This window comes from Oncorhynchus mykiss, chromosome 25 (genome assembly GCF_013265735.2).
Source record: "Oncorhynchus mykiss isolate Arlee chromosome 25, USDA_OmykA_1.1, whole genome shotgun sequence".
In the NCBI taxonomy this organism is placed as follows: Eukaryota; Metazoa; Chordata; class Actinopteri; order Salmoniformes; family Salmonidae; genus Oncorhynchus; species Oncorhynchus mykiss.
Window position 1 is genome coordinate 8,554,364 of NC_048589.1, and position 17,671 is coordinate 8,572,034.

Genomic DNA, 17,671 nt, shown 5'->3' on the forward strand with positions numbered 1-17,671 from the left:
CCATGTTTCATCTTCAATGACCTTGCTGATGGAAGGAGGTTTTCACTCAAAATCTCACGATACATGGCCCCATTCATTCTTTCTTTTACACCGATCAGTCGTCCTGGTCCCTTTGCAGAAAAACAGCCCCAAAGCATGATGTTTCCACCCCCATGCTTCACAGTAGGTATGCTGTTCTTTGGATGCAACTCAGCATTCTTTGTCCTCCAAACACGACGAGTTGAGTTTTTGCCAAAAAGTTATATTTTGGTTTCATCTGACCATATGACATTCTCCCAATCTTCTTCTGGATCATCCAAATGCTCTCTAGCAAACTTCAGACGGGCCTGGACATGTACTGGCTTAGGCAGGGGGACATGTCTGGAACTGCAGGATTTGAGTCCCTGGCAGCGTAGTGGGTCACTGATGGTAGGCTTTGTTACTTTAGTCCCAGCTCTCTGCAGGTCATTCACTAGGTGTGGTTCTGGGATTTTTGCTCACCGTTCTTGTGATCATTTTGACCCCACGGGGTGAGATCTTGCGTGGAGCCCCAGATCAAGGGAGATTATCAGTGGTCTTGTATGTCTTCCATTTCCTAATAATTGCTCCCACAGTTTATTTCTTCAAACCAAGCTGCTTACCTATTGCAGATTCAGTCTTCCCAGCCTGGTGCAGGTGTACAATTTTGTTTCTGGTGTCATTTGACAGCTCTTTGGTCTTGGCCATAGTGGAGTTTGGAGTGTGACTGTTTGAGGTTGTGGACAGGTGTCTTTTATACTGATAGATAACAAGTTCAAACAGGTGCCATTAATACAGGTAACGAGTGGAGGACAGAGGAGCCTCTTAAAGAAGAAGTTAGAGGTCTGTGAGAGCCAGAAATCTTGCTTGTTTGTAGGTGACCAAATACTTATTTTCCACCAGAATTTGCAAATAAATTCATAAAAAAATCCTACAATGTGATTTTCTGGATTTTTTTTCTCATTTTGTCATAGTTGAAGTGTACCTATGATGAAAATTACAGGCCTCTCTCATCTTTTTAAGTGGGAGAAATTGCACAATTGGTGGCTGACTAAATACTTTTTTTGCCCCACTGTAGACACGTTGATACGCTGTGATCCATTTGATGCTAGAAAAATTAGTGTGTGGAATTCATAGCCTTTATATGCCAATGCAGCAGTAGGGCTGGGTGATATGGCTAAAATATCATGGTATTTTTCATTTTTTTTCTTAATAAAAGTTCTACATTTATTTTAAGTGTAGTGCGTGACCCACGGGTGGCAACACATATTTTCTTAATGGTTTCAATTGGTGTTTCTCCATTCTGATTGTTTTATACGTTTCAATTCAACTTCAACCTAAAATAATTTGCTGTATTTCCATCAACTTCTGCATTTCCTGCACTCATTTGAGATAACGTCCACACTGCCACGATATGGGCAAAAAACTAGGCCTTATTTGGCTGGATTCACAACTAGTGTAGCTTTAATTTGGTATCTTACATGTGTGATTTAATTAAAGTTTGATTTTTATAGTATTTTATTTGAATTTGGTGCTCTGCATTTTCCCTGGCTATCGGCGATTGCGTCCCACCTATCCCAGAGAGGTTAAGGAGAAGTCTGACTTTAATTCTGTGAATAAAGGTTGTATCTTTTATCAATGTTTATTATGAGTATTTCTGCAAAATCACTGGATGTTTTGGAATCAAAACATTACTGCACGTAACGCGGCAATGTAAACTGAGATTTTTGGATATAAGTATGCACAGTATCAAACAAAACATACATGTATTGTGTAACATGATGTCCTATGAGTGTCATCTGATGAAGATCATCAAAGGTTAGTGATTCATTTTATCTATATTTCTGCTTTTTGTGACTCCTATCTTTGGCTGGAAAAATTGCAGTTTTTTTTTTACTTGGCCTATGACCTAACATAATCATATGTTGTGCTTTCGCTGTAAAGCATTTTTGAAATCGGACACGATGGGTAGATTAACAATATGTTTATCTTTCATTAGCTGTATTGGACTTGGACTTAATGTGTGAAAGTTACATATTTCAAAATAATATTTTTGAATTTCGCGTGCTACTATTTCAGCGGAATGTTGTCGAGGGGTTACACTAGCAGAACGCCTGCCCTAGAAAGGTTAACTTGCTAAGAAAATACAAACTAGCTGTTTGCAGATGTAAGAAACAAACTAATATTGTAATTATAGAACGCTTGTGAATTTATATTAAGATCAAAGTGGAAACAACATCGTTGTCATCAACATTGTTGCATGTGCTGCATTGACCATGCAGACTGAATGAAAATGACTCGTGGTCAAGCAACAACAAATGCGCTTCTGTGACAGGAGGTGGGACTAGGTCTGTGTGGAAAGCGGCAAGGAGAGAGAGAGAGAGCTGAGAGGGATGACTCAAGTAGCAGAGTAAACTATAAAAATGGATGTTACACAAGGCGTATCACATTTAACAAACCAACCATTAAAATACCGTTAGAAGGTAAAATAAAAACCAAAACCAGTCTGTGCAAAAAATACCGGTATATAGTAAAATACAGTATGTCGCCCAGCCCTATGCAGCAGTAGGCCTTCCATCACTCTTTCACATCGGGGATTGGTGATTATCGAGGGAGAGATTGTTGGAAAGATTTTTCAAATAGTCTACTGTGAGGAACTATAGTTTTACTATATTTTCATTGATAATGGATGTAATGCTAGGTGCGTGCACTCCCGCAACATTATCAGGACAGAGAAACCAAACACACTCATTGCTCATATGGAGCACTCCAAACAAAATACAACAAATTGACAAATCCCGTAAAATTTATGGTAATGAAATAAACCAAAACTTGTTTCTCACAAGTGTAGCAGGTTGTGAACTGTGCAAACAATGTTTCCACTCAGAGAATGAGAACGGCAAATGACTGTAATTAATGTAACCAAATGAAGGGGATTAACAGTACATTTACTATTAGTGACATACTGTATAAGGGGAATTGATTCAAAAAATATCTATCAAAGTCCAAACAATTCACACAATGAATGCGTAAGAATTGGCGGGAGACAGCTGAGCCATTCTGGAGACTCGCCTAATTCTTCGCCACACACACCTACCCTTCTTTTCTTAACATTTTATATTATACTCAAGAAACATTATCTTCACACATATTTTAGATGCTTTTCACTGACAGTTACCATTTAATCAGCTAGGCCTACTGCCAGGCGCACTGCGCAAATTGCGACCTTCCAAAACAGGCATAGGCCTACGAGCTTGCAATTTGAAACAAACAACAGCGTTGTTTTTTAAAATTAAATGAGCTAATACTAAGCTAAAGTATTTTTAATTATTTGATTTATTTCCATAGACAGTCGTAATTATATAATTCTGGCAAATGTATTTCCATTTACTTCCCTATTGGACCCACTGCATTGGACCCATGTCATTTCTCTCTTGCTCTATTGGTTTTTATATGAACCTTCTTTTGTTGTTCAGAAGCCAAAGGCACAATCCTAGTCATATTAGCAACCCATCCTAGTTGTTGCATCTTTAGATTCCCCATCTCTGTCATGCGCTATCAGGTGCACTGTTTAGAATATTTTTTCCCCCAGGTGTGCTGTTTAGAATAGTGTTTTCCCACAAATTACCCTCATTACATGAGTTGCATATTCTGTTAAGATGCACATTTCTGAAATGACTGGTAAATTTAAATCTTCCCGGTCACGGTGCCACATTTTCCGAACAGAAAGCCTGCTAAAAAAGATACAGGTGTCTTTCCTAACTCGCCGGCAAGGAAGGAAACTGCACAGTGATCTCACCATGAGGCCAATGGTGATTTTAAAACAGTTACAGAGGTTAATGGTTGTAATATGAGAGAACTCCGGATGGACCAACAACATTGTAGTTACTCCACAATACTAAATTAAATGATAGAGTGAAAAGAAGGAAGCCTATACAGATTAAAACATGCACTTAAGTAATACTGCAAAAAAAAATGGCAAAGAAATTAACTTTCTGTCTTGAATACAAATTATTATGTCTGGGGCAAATCCAACACAATCACTGAGTACCACTTCATATTTTCAAGCATGGTGGTGGCTGCATCATGATATGGGTATGCTTGTCATCGGCAAGGATTAGGATTTTGGGGGGATAAAAATAAACGGTATACAGCTATAAGCACAGTTACGATTTTGACTTAAAATCGGCTTAAACATCTTGAAGAATCCTTTTAAGAATGAATGGGCAAATATTGTAAAATCCAGGTCTGCAAAGCTCTTAGACACTTAACCAAAAAAACTCATAGTTGTAACCATCGCCAAAGGTGCTTCCACAAAGTATTGACTCAGGGCTGTGAATACTTATGTAAATGAGATCTGTATTTAAATGTTCAATAAATGTGCAAAAAAATGTAAAACATGTTTTCACTTTGTCATTATTGGGAATTGTGTGTAGATGGATAAGAAAATATATCCCATTTAATCCATTTTGAACTCAGACTGTAACAACAAAATGTGGAATAAGTCAAGGGATATGAACACTTTCTGAAAGCACTGTAAATTGAAAGGAACAAGCTGCTTGTACGAGAAACAAGGCCAGGGACATGGCAGGCTGATGAATAATTTAGTGGGAGGGAAACAGGATATGAGCTGTGTGTGTCCTGGCTAGCGATATGAGCTCAGACTTGATTCTGTACTTTTACTGTGGGAACACAGCCGTGTATTTACATATTTACGACACCTTATACACACTCTGACAGGCCTAAACCCACTCCTGCCCAGATCATTTTATGAGCTCTACGTATGTATAGGTATGTGCGCGTCTGTGTGTGTATATGTATGTCTAAGCTGCTTACCCCACTGGCACAAACAGGATGTAAGCAAAAACAGAATAAGCTTTGTGTGCAGCGGCTAATAAAGAGCTGCCAACCCCAACAACAATGGGAGCATTACTCCCTGCTAACAAGACATAGCCAGGATGCTCTAGCCCCGGGCTGACAGAGGGTCATAGGCAGAGCTATGATTTAATGAGCAGAAGTGAGCAGTGAAAGTTGTTCAATTAGGCCCTGTATCCCTTAATGACTGGTTCTGGGCCTGTTTTGCTGTTAAACAGTTCATAATGGTTTCTGGTTAAGGATAAAAAGTAAACAGGGAGGGTAATAAAGCCTTGTTCATAATGCAGCCCTTAAAATCACAACCCCGTGGAATTCTAATTTGCTAATAAAAAAATCCCCATAAAAATCTGTTAGTTTAAAATAGAGATATGTTATTTTTGCATTGGATGCGTCTCAATCCCCCGCTCCGCCTATGTCGCACTTCCGGATCTGCAGTGAAATGTGACAGGGGTAGAGCGGTGTTTGTCAAACCATGAGACATCCCGAAAATCGCTGTTCTCACAAAACTGTCTGTAGCGTCCAAACGGTTTGGCTACAAACTATGGCCTACAAACCTCTCTATTACTGTCACAAAAACAATGGTGTTTATTTTGCTCTATGACCTCCATAAGTGTCAGGAGACTCGTCTGAAGTCTGTACAGACGATCTGCCATCGTCTGTCTGTAGCGTCTGTACCGAAGCATGGTGGTCGCAGCATCATGCTGTTGGGATGTTTATCAGCAGCAGGGACTGGGAGACTAGTCAGGATCGAGGGAAAGGAATGGAGCAAAGTACAGAGATCCTTGAAGAAAACCTGCTCCAGAGCAATCAGGACCTCAGATTGGGGCAAAGGTTCACAGGACAACGACTCTAAGCACACAGCCAAGACAATGCAGGAGTGGCTTTGCGACAAGTCTGAATGTCCTTGAGTGGCCCAGCCAGAGCCCGGACTTGAACCCGATCTAACATCTCTGGAGAGACCTAAAAATAGCTGTGCAGTGACACTCCCCATCCAACCTGACAGAGCTTGAGAGGATCTGCAGAGAAGAATGGGAGAAACTCCCCAAATACAGGTGTACCAAGCTTGTAGCGTCATACCCAAGAAGACAAGGCTGTAATCGCTGCCAAAAGCTGCTTCAACAAAGTTCTGAGTAAAGGGTCTGAATACTTATGTAAATGTGATATTTTAAATACATTTGCAAAAATCTTTAAAAAAAACAACAGTTTTTGCTTTCTCATTATGGGGTATTGTGTGTAGATGAGGGAAAAAACGATTTCATAAATTTTAGAATAAAGCTGTAACGTAACAAAACGTGGAAAACGTGAAGAGGTCTGAATACTTTCAGAATGCACCGTATATGGAGCCTGTTACCAAACATATAGGGTTAAATACCTGTAAAAAAAAAAAATAACAAATGTTTCCTGATCTTTCTTATATCTCTCGGATATAGGAGAGACACTTCAGAACAAACTTCCTTTGATATTATTTTGGGACTATCAGATACACATAACATGAAATTACCCAGGGAATCGATAGATCATCATTCAGATAAAATATTAAGAATGGGTGAACCTTTCCTTTACCGTTGAAAATACTGGAATACTGACTGTCCAAACAGTATGTTAGAAGTGATCAAATCAGATGTGTGTGTGTGTGTGTGTTCAGACAGCACTCATTTGCTGACATGGCTATGCTAGTTGTCATGGTAACAACGGGTGTGTGTACAGTGGTTTAGCCTGATTGGTGGTGGTGCTCGTGCATCCTATCACTCAGAAGTTATGTAGCAAGCTAAGGTGACAACAATGCCTTCCATGGCCGTTTCCAAGCTTTGAATGTTCAAAATCATAGTGTAAGAACACTTTTAAAGACTCAAAGCATAAGAAGATCCAACATTATAAACAAGTCATTTTTTCTAGCCACAGCAGTCAAATGTTTAGCTTGCACATTCAGTAATTTATTTGTACACAATTAACAAGCTAGTTGGCTACCACATGTTCTTCTCAAAACTGTCAACAGAGTCGCTAGCAAGCAACAAGATATGCCAAATATTAGTCTAAAAACCACTTGAGGGAAAATAAATCAGATTGGACCTTTCAGACAAGTTACATGACCAGGATTCAGATTTGTATCTTATTTCAAACCACCTATAGGTCGGCTTGAAATATCTGATTCCATTTGCATTTTGGCTGTTCAGACTGCAGGACAAAAAAGAAGAAGATTTGAATCAGATATGCAAAACAATTATATTTGAGTCACTTCAAACTGCCAATATGAACAAGAGTTAGCTAACTAACCACGCTGTCAGCTAGCTACAGTTTAAGTCGGAAGTTTACATAACCTTAGGTTGGAGTCATTAAAACTAGTTTCTCAACCACTCCACAAATTTCTTGCTAACAAACTATAGTTTTGGCAATTCGGTTGGGACATCTACTTTGTGCTTGACACAAGTAATTTTTCCAACAATTGTTTAAAAACAGATTATTTCACTTATAATTCACTGTATCACAATTCCGGTGGGTCAGAAGTTTACATACACTAAGTTAACTGTGTTTATAAACAGCTTGGAAAATTCCAGAAAATGATGTCATGGATTTAGAAGCTTCTGATAGGCTAGTTGACATCATTTGAGTCAATTGGAGGTGTACCTGTTGATGTATTTCAAGGCCTACCTTCAAACTCAGTGCCTCTGATTGACATCATGGGAAATCAGCCAAGACCTCAGAAAAACAACTGTAGACCTTCACAAGACTGGTTCATCCTTGGGAGAAATTTCCAAACGCCTGAAGGTACCACATTCATCGGTACAAACAATAGTACGCATGTGTAAACACCATGGGACCACGCAGCCGTCATACCACTCAGGAAGGAGACACGTTCTGTCTCCGAGAGATGAACATACTGTGGTGCGAAAAGTGCAAATCAATCCCAGAACAACAGCAAAGGACCTTGTGAAGATGCTGGAGGAAACAGGTACAAAAGTATCTATATCCACAGTAAAACGAGTCCTATATCGATATAATAGGGCGGCAGGTAGCCTAGCGGTTAGAGCATTGGACTAGTAACCAAAAGGTTGCAAGATCAAATCCCCAAGATGACAAGGTAAAAATCTGTCGTTCTGCCCCTGAACAAGGCAGTTAACCCACTGTTCCTAGGCCGTCATGGAAAATAAGAATTTGTTCTTCACTGACTTTTCTAGTAAAATATATATATATATATTTTTAAATAATCTGAAAGGCCTCTCAGCAAGAAAGAAGCCACTGCTCCAAAACCGCCATAAAAAAGCCAGACTACCGTTTGCAACTGCACATGGGGACAAAGATCGTAATTTTGGGAGAAATGTCCTCTGGTCTGATGAAACAAAAATAGAACTGTTTGGCCATAATGACCATCATTATGTTTGGAGGAAAAAGGGGGAGGCTTGCAAGCTGAAGAACACCATCCCAACCGTGAAGCATGGGGGTGGCAGCATCATGTTGTGGGGGTGCTTTGCTGCAGGAGGGGCTGGTGCACTTTACAAAATAGATGGCATCATGAGGTAGGAACATTATGTGCATATATTGAAGCAACATTTCAAGACATCAGTCAGGAAGTTAAAGCTCGGTCGCAAATGGGTCTTCCAAATGCACAATGACCCCAAGCATTCTTCCAAAGTTGTGGCAAAATGGCTTAAGGACAACAAAGTCACGGTGTTGGCATGGTCATCACAAACCCTAACCTCCACCCTATAGAAAATTTGTGGGCAGAACTGAAAAAGCGTGTGTGAGCAAGGAGGCCTGCAAACCTGACTCAGTTACACTAGCTCTGTCAGGAGGAATGGGCCAAAATTCACCCAACTTATTATGGGAAGCTTGTGGAAGGCTACCCAAAACTTTTGACCCAAGTTAAACAATTTAAAGGCAATTTGGCTAAAGTGTATGTAAACTTCTGCCTTCAACAGTATATACACTCAGGCTTTGGTGAATTAATTCAGTGAAAGCAATGCACTGGGGAGTGACATAAGGTATAGTGCATGAGGTGGCTCTTTTTCCTCTAATGACCTTTCCCGCCAGGTAACGCAATCACCACACCTTCTTCTGCTGTTGCTCCCATTACTTATTGATGGCCTCTGTTAGTGACACTGATATAGCGCAGGACTGTTTTACATACTCTTACATTTATCATATTATCTGTTCAAACATCTCTGTAATTCAGGTCAAGTGCTTTCTGAAAGGGGAACATGCTGCAGTGTACCAGCCACTTTCGATTAGGGCCGGAACGATACCAGCATCATGATACTCGTTAGTATCGTTGGAAGGAAACAAGAAATAAAGTGGATTTAACTTCTTTGGAAAACAACCTTAATGTTGAAAACAAACATGTTGAAATCCAGTCACATTTTGTTTATTTTCCAAGCTTTAGCACACAATATTTGACATACAGCAGGTTTTTAAACGACCAAAGAGTTTGATCTGCTTCGTGTTTTAATTTTTGCCTTGTAAAAAATATTGCGATACTGGTATCGTCACAGCCCTAATTATGACATTACGTTATTCACCTAGTAACCCAATAACAATGATTGGGCGATGGGAGAAGCGATGGGAGAAGACTGTAACTACCAATTGGATATCACGAAATTGGGGAGAAAAAGGGGTAAAAAGGTAATACAAAAAAATATTAATAAATAAAATACAGGTTGGAGTGATTGTGTGACGCGTATGTAATACAGAACATAAGCAGACACATTCTAAATCACGGGTGTAAAACTCATTCCATGGAGGGCTGAGTCCGAGTATATGCTGTTTTTTGTTATTTCCTTTCAATTTGTGTCCAATTAAGACCTAGACAACCAGGTGAGGGGAGTTCCTAAATAATCAATAACCTTAATTGATCAATATGTACAAGGGAGAAGCTAAAACCTGCATACACTCGGCCCTCCATGGAATGGGTTTTACACGTGTTCTAAACTGTGCCGAGTCTGACTGACCTTGCCCTTCCGGTTGAATGGTTCGATGGTGAGGGCGCCAGCTCCAATGTCCACGATCATGCCCAGTTGAAACCCATCGGTGGGGTGGGGTGCCCACACTGGTTTCCCATCCTCCATGGTTAACTACAGCTACCCTGTGGGCTCTGCACAACATGGAGAGAGGAGAAGAGTCAGGAGGTAGAAGCCTGATGATATGCATGCCAACAACAAAATACTACTTAACTTCCCCTTGTGGGGTAGTTTAATAAAGTATGAAGCTATTCATCTATCTACAAGTCTACCTTCTGTACATCCCTGATTGAATAAACATGCCATGCTCCATACTTCATTTGGATAAACATGTATAGACATATACAAAATTGTATGGCAGCATTCATCCAACCATGTAAGTGTGTGCAACCCTAGCTTGTGCTACTTTTCCATTCCATTATCTTGTTATTCCCTTGATTGTAAAAGTGGATTTGCCATATAGAGGGAACAGGACCTAGGTATATCTCCAGAGAGACTCTCCACTTGAGAGCAGAGCTTGAGTCATTTTGACACCAGAAGGGAGTCAAAGGAGGGGACTTCAGTAAAACTTGGGCTCTCACAAACTGAAAGTGTACAATCAAGAGTGAAGTGCAGTTTTTGCTTGGCAAAATAGTTATTGAGTGCTGCTAACAATGGTGCGATTACACTGTATATCAAGGACTAACGCTAAACACTTCTGGTCACCTAAAGTTAGTTACGAATAGTTACTATTTGGCCTATTTTGAGACCAATTATATTTCAAAAATGATTTTAGTGGGTGAACTGAGGGAGCCAAGCATATACCAGCTGTTGATGGTGGCGTAACAATGACTCCCAACAGCAGTAGTCAGAGCAGGAGCGTGAAATACACCCCGTCACACCAGCCCCTAGAGGTTTGATCTGTCTGTGTGAGGGGTGACTGGAGAGTTCCATTGTACAGCATCACTCAGTGATTGTTCTCCTAGCTAGCAGCTTCCCAGACCAGACAGTGTGTGTGTGTGTGTGTGTGTGTTTTCTCAGGACACAGAGGGCTTGCTGGGTGTTTGGCAGTGACCCAGATACAGCATGGAGGCCTGGGAGATTCTTCCAGTGCACTTGTTAATTATTCAGCTTACGCTTGGCCAATCACTTAGTGATTAGATCAACAATGCCTGTTAGCTTGGGCATGGAGATGAACTCAAAAGCAGACTAAGTTTAGGCCTACAGTAAATCTACGAATGTAGGTCCTATGAGTACGTGGACCGTATTAGGTCAGTTCTGTAGTTGGTTTGACACAGGCAAAATCAATTTTGTTCCTAACATAGGGCTACAGTGTGTCATCATTTGGCAGTGTCACCATGCAGAGGCTTACAATTATTTTCCAATGCTAGAGTTAAGAAACAACTGTGTGCACCAGAGCCATTCATCAAAAATATAAATGAAATAAAACATCCAAACATGGATTGACTTCGACATTCATACTCCATGCAAATCATCAACAAGCACACCCAACACATACGATAGTGCTGATAGCTGTACCGTACACTTTACCAACCATTAATTGGTAATCCTATGGTGTAGGGTTCCCATACAGAACTAACCCTTGGCTCAGCTATCCAATTAGTTTGTGAGATTTATGTAAAATGTCAGAGGGCAGAGATTGCAAAGAGAAATAGTCTTATAATTCCTATAATAATTACAACCTAAAACTTCTTACCTGGGACTCATGTTAAAAGGAAGCACCAGCTTTCATATATTCTCATGTTCTGAGCAAGGAACTTAAACGTTAGCTTTCTAACATGGCACATATTGCACTTTTACTTTCTTCGCCAACACTTTGTTTTTGCATTATTTAAACCAAATTGAACATGTTTCATTATTTATTTGAGGCTAAATTGATTTTATTGATGTATTATATTAAGTTAAAATAAGTGTTCATTCAGTATTGTTGTAATTGTCATTATTACAAATATATATATATATATTTAATTATAATTATTAACAATTATATATATAATTTTTTAATTTTTTTGTATTTATTTATTTATTTATTTTTTTAAATCGGCCGATTAATCGGTATCAGCTTTTTTTGGTCCTCCAATAATCGGTATCGGCATTGAAAAATCATAATTGGTCAACCTCTAGTCTACACCTGTTGTATTCGGCGTATGTGGCAAATACAATTTGATTTGAAGGCGGGTACAGGTGCAAACCCACAGTTTCTTCAACTGTCCGGGTGGCTGGTCTCAGACGATCCCGCAGGTGAAGAAGCCAGATGTGAAGTTCCTGGGCTGGTGTGGTTATATACGTATGATCTGCAGTTATGAGGCTGAATGAACGTACTGCCAAATTCTCTAAAATTACGTTAAAGGTATCTTATAAAATTAATATTAAATTCTCTGGCAACAGCTCTGGTGGACCTTCCTGCAGTCAGCATGTCAACTTTATGCTCCCTCAAAACTTGAGACGTCAGTGGCATTGTGTCGTGTGACAATACTGCACATTTTAGAGTGGCCTTTTGTCCCTAGCACAAGGTACACCTGTGTAATTATCATGCTGATTATCTTGGCAAAGGAGAAATGCTAGATAACAGGGATGTAAACAAATTTGTGCACAAAATTCAAGATAAATATGCTTTTCGTGCATATGGAACATTTCTGGGATATTTTCTTTCTGCTCATGGAAGATGGGACCAACACTTTACATGTTGGGTTTATATTTTTGTTTAGTATAGTTTGAGACGTTCAAGAGTGGCCTGGAGTGTTTTTGAACCCAAAACAATAACCACCCCCCCTGAAAACATGGAGGACATTGGCGCAACCAATTCATTATTTATAAGAAATCCTGCTTTGCCCTGCGAATGACCATCAAGCAGGCAAAGCGTCAATACAGGGCTAAGATTGAATCATAGTACACTGGCTCCGACGCTCGTCTTATGTGGCAGGGCTTGCAAACTATTAGACTACAAAAGGGAAGCACCGCCGCGAGCTGCCCAGCGACACGAGCCTACCAGACGAGCTAAATCACTTGTATGCTCGCTTCGAGGCAAGCAACACTGAGGCATGCATGAGAGCATCAGCTGTTCCGGACGACTGTGTGATCATGCTCTCCATAGCCGACGTGAGTAAGACCTTTAAACAGCCAGACGGATTACCAGGACGTGTGCTCCGGGCATGTGCTGACCAACTGGCAGGTGTCTTCACTGACATTTTCAACATGTCCCTGATTGAGTCTGTAATACCAACATGTTTCAAGCAGACCACCATAGTCCCTGTGCCCAAGAACACAAAGGCAACTTGCCTAAATGACTACCGACCCGTAGCACTCACGTCCGTAGCCATGAAGTGCTTTGAAAGGTTGGTAATGGCTGACATCAACACCATTATCCAAGAAACCCTAGACCCACTGCAATTTGCATACCGCCCTAACTGATCCACAGATGATGCAATCTCTATTGCACTCCACACTGCCCTTTCCCACCTGGACAAAAGGAACACTTATGTGTGAACGCTCTTCATTGACTACAGCTCAGCGTTCAACACCATAGTACCCTCAAAGCTCATCACTAAGCTAAGGATCCTGGGACCTAAACACCTCCCTCTGCAACTGGATCCTGAACTTCCTGACAGGCCGCCCCCAGGTGGTGAGGGTAGGTAGCTACACATCTGCCACACTGATCCTCAACACTGGAGCTCCCCAGGGGTGCGTGCTCAGTCCCCTCCTGTACTCCCTGTTCACCCACGACTCCAACACCATCAAGTTTGACGACGACACAACAGTGGTAGGCCTGATCACGACAACGACGAGACAGACTATAGGGAGGAGGTCAGAGACCTAGCCGGGTGGTGCCAGAATAACAACCTATCCCTCAATGTAACCAAGACTAAGGAGATGATTGTGGACTACAGGAAAAGTAGGACCGAGCACACCCCCAATCTCATCGACGGGGCTGTAGTGGAGCAGGTTGAGAACTTCAAGTTCCTTGGAGTCCACATCAACAACAAACTAGAATGGTCCAAACACACCAAGACAGTTGTGAAGAGGGCACGACAAAGCCTATTCCCCCTCAGGAAACTAAAAAGATTTGGCATGGGTCCTGAGATCCTCAAAATGTTCTACAGCTGCAACATCAAGAGCATCACTACCTGGTAGGGCAATTGCTCAGCCTCTGACCGCAAGGCACTACAGAGGGTAGTGCGTATGGCCCAGTACATCACTGGGGCTAAGCTGCCTGCCATCCAGGATCTCTACAACAGGCAGTGTCAGAGGAAGGCCCTAAAAATGGTCAAAGACCCCAGTCATAGACTGTTCTCTCTACTACCGCATGGCAAGTGGTACCAGAGTGCCAAGTCTAGGACAAAAAGGCTTCTCAACAGTTTTTACCCCCAAGCCATATGACTCCTGAACAGGCTACCCGGACTATTTGCATTGTGTGCCCCCCCCAACCAACCTCTCTTTTTACGCTGCTGCTACTCTCTGTTTATCATATATGCATAGTCACTTTAACTATACGTTCATGTACATACTACCTCAATTGGGCCGACCAACCAGTGCTCCCGCATATTAGCTATCCAGGTATTGTGTCCCGCCACCCGCCAACCCCTCTTTTAAGCTACTGCTACTTTCTGTTGGTTGGAGCCTGTAAGTAAGCAATTCACTTTAAGGTCTACATCTGTTCTATTCGACACACGTGACAAATAAACTTTGATTTTATTTATTTCCAGCAAACTAGATACGCCCCATTTTATTGCAACACACACTATCATTGATGAGAACCATCAATGGGGAGAACATTATCCTAAAAAGGAAAACAAAGGCTACACTTCAAAACTGCCTTCATGTCAAAGTCCCACCAATAAAGACAGGGTAATAGACAAGACAACAGCTGTGGCCACTGCCCTACATCTGTTATAGAAAGTGTGCTTGGGAAGGCTGGGTCGGTGTCTAGGTAAGGTTGGGTTGGGTTAGCAAGCCATGAGATAAAATCAGCCATAACTGGGATCTTGGAACTACGTAGCAGACAAGGTTTGTATGCTGAACATAGATATCCCTTAAATATTTTATAATATGCAAACCATACATACATACAGTATACTTAAAAAGTCCACAGAACCAAATGTGAAGTGCCCCCTGCTCACTTCAGGTATTGTTATATTGCCCTGCTTTATATTGCACTGATCCCATCTTCACAATGGAGTTCTTGTTAAAGAAAAGGTTGACCCATTTTGAATGTTACATTGTTTTTGTGCATCTCTGAGTGATGTTCTATCGATTCCCTAGGTCATTTCATGTTTATGCGAGTTATTGGCGTTCAAACAGGAAGAAATTTGGCTGGTATGACGCAGCACTGTGATAAAGTCGCTCATTACACTCCAAGTTAATAGTAATACGACTTTTAGATCGTAAAAATTAAAAAAAAGATTTTAATATTGGCATATATCATAACTTGGGAGGATGTCTTCTCTCGAATGAGCCATTGATCACATTTTTGCGATATTCCTACCTCAAGAAATGTGTATTTTAAATGGAGGTTCTATCACATCTTTCATATTTGTCTGCCTCTTTAGGCCAGCAGCATACCACCCTGCATCCCTCTGCTGGCTTGCTTCTGAAGCTAAGCAGGGCCAGTCCTTGGATGGGAGACCAGATGCTGCTGGAAGTGGCGCTGGAGGCCCACTTGCACCAACTCTGGGTGTTGGCATTATGCCCATTATCTTTAAAAAATATCCCAATGCCCCAGGGCAGTGATTGGGGACGTTACCCTGTTTAGGGTGCCGTCTCTTGGATGGGACGTTAAATGGGTGTCCTGACTCTCTGTGGTCACTAAAGATCCCATGGCACTTATCGTAAGAGTAGAGGTGTTAACCCCCCGGTGTCCAGGCTAAATTCCCAATCTGGCCATCATAGCCACCTAATCATCCACACCATACAATTGGCTCATTCATCTCCTCTCCCCATAACTATTCCCCAGGTCGTTGCTGTAAATGAGAATGTGTTCTCAGTCAACTTACCTGGTTAAATAAGGGTTAAATAAAAATGAATAATATAGTCCAGAGTGCATTGCATGGTGCTGTTGCCAGATATTGGAATCCAATGAATGAAGGAACATATAATGCCCCACCCAGCAGACTGTCGACCAATCGCGTTCACGGTGTCATGCTGCGTCACACGGTTGCTAAGCTGGCTACAGCTGTCCTGTCTCAATGTCGAGAAATGTGCCTATTTTCCTCGTAATGTCATGATTCCAAAGCTATACAATATTACAGACAGCAAGTTTCTCACATCTCTGAAAAGATTTGTAACGTTGTACTTCTTGTTGACAAAATTCTTGCTAATGTTGGGTTTTGAGCAAGCACCCAATAGACTCCCATTCACTCTTTGAAGTAGAGCTCCTTGTCCCAGAATGCACCGCACGGCCCATGGACGTAGCATGGGCAACACTTCCCCATCTCCTCAAAAGTATATCTGCCGTTGCAAATGTCAAACACTACTCTGTGAGGCACATCAATCAGCAGGTTGAACATGCTGAGATTGTAGACTCCTAAATTGATAGTGCAGTTTGTTTAGGTGATTTTACAGCTAACTAGCTACTTTCCACGCTGATATTTGTCTTTGGTATTATTGTGTCTAGGTACGTTTGCTAGCTACCAATCTTATTATAACGCCAAAATGAAACATTTGTTCACAAAAAATTGTGTTATTTAACACTAAATTAAAATGAATTAGTGGGTGGATTTTGACTACAACATTCTAACAGTAATTTCTACATTTCATACAGTGCATTTGGAAACTATTCAGACCGCTTTACTTTTTGCACAATTTGTTTCGCATTATTGTGTCAAGGTACATCTGCTAGCTACCAATCTTATTATAATGCCAAAATGAAACATTTGCTCACAAAAAAATTGTCATTTAACACTAAATTAAAAGGAATTAGTTGGTGGATTTAACACTAGAACCGCTGAGCCTCTAGGGACCCCCCTTCAAGCTAATGAGCAGTCATTCTGACTACAACACACTAACAGTGTAATTTCTACATGTCATACAGTACATTCGGAAACAATAAAGACCGCTTTATTTTTTGCACAATTTGTTATGTTACAGCCTTTTTCTTAAATGGAATAAAATTGTTTTCCCATCAATCTACACAAAATAGCCCATAATGACAAAGCAAAAACAAGTTACACATTTTTGCTAATTTATAATTGTAAAAAAACTTAAATATCACATTTACGTAAGTATTCAGACCCTTTACTCAGTAATTTGTTGAAGCACCTTCGGCAGCAATTACAGCCTCGAGTGTTCTTGGGTATGATGCTACAAGCTAGGCACGCCTGTATTTAGGGAGTTTCTCCCATTCTTCTCTGCAGATGCTTTCAAGCTCTGTCAGGCTGCACAGCTATTTTCAGGTCTTTCCAGAGATATTTGATCGGGTTCAAGTCCGGGCTCTGGATGGGCCACTCAAGGACATTGAAACTTGTCCCGAAGCCACTCCTGCGTTGTCTTGGCTGTGTGCGTGGTCTTGGCCGGTCGTTGTCCGGTTGGAAGGTGAACCTTCTCCCCAGTCTGCGGTCCTGAGTGCTCTGGAGCAGGTTTTCATCAAGGATCTCTTTGTACTTTGCTCCGTTCATCTTTCCCTCGATCCTGACTAGTCTCCCAGTCCCTGCCGCTAAAAAACATCCCCACAGCATGATGCTGCCACCACCATGCTTCACCAACTGTGGGACCTTATATAGACAGATGTGTGCCTTTCCAAATCATGTCCAATCGAATTTACCACAATCATGTTGTGGAAACATCTCAAGGATGATCAACGGAAACAGCAGGATGAACTTCAGCTCAATTTCATGTCTCATAGCAAAGTGTCT

General features: G+C 41.1%; 1 protein-coding gene across 7 annotated transcripts in view; it reads right to left on the reverse strand.

Annotated features, from left to right (window-relative positions):
* The window catches only part of LOC110505310 (unconventional myosin-VI), a 98,926-nt gene that overhangs the window by 78,430 nt on the left and 2,825 nt on the right, over positions 1 to 17,671 (reverse strand). For all 7 annotated transcript variants that reach the window (XR_005039460.1, XM_036962303.1, XM_036962305.1 and 4 more), the window contains exon 2: positions 9,816 to 9,958. Coding sequence is in view for 6 of the 7 variants with exons in the window: in XM_036962303.1 (XP_036818198.1) it covers positions 9,816 to 9,932 (117 nt within the window). In the remaining variant the exon portion in view is untranslated. The remainder of the gene's footprint in view (positions 1 to 9,815; positions 9,959 to 17,671) is intronic.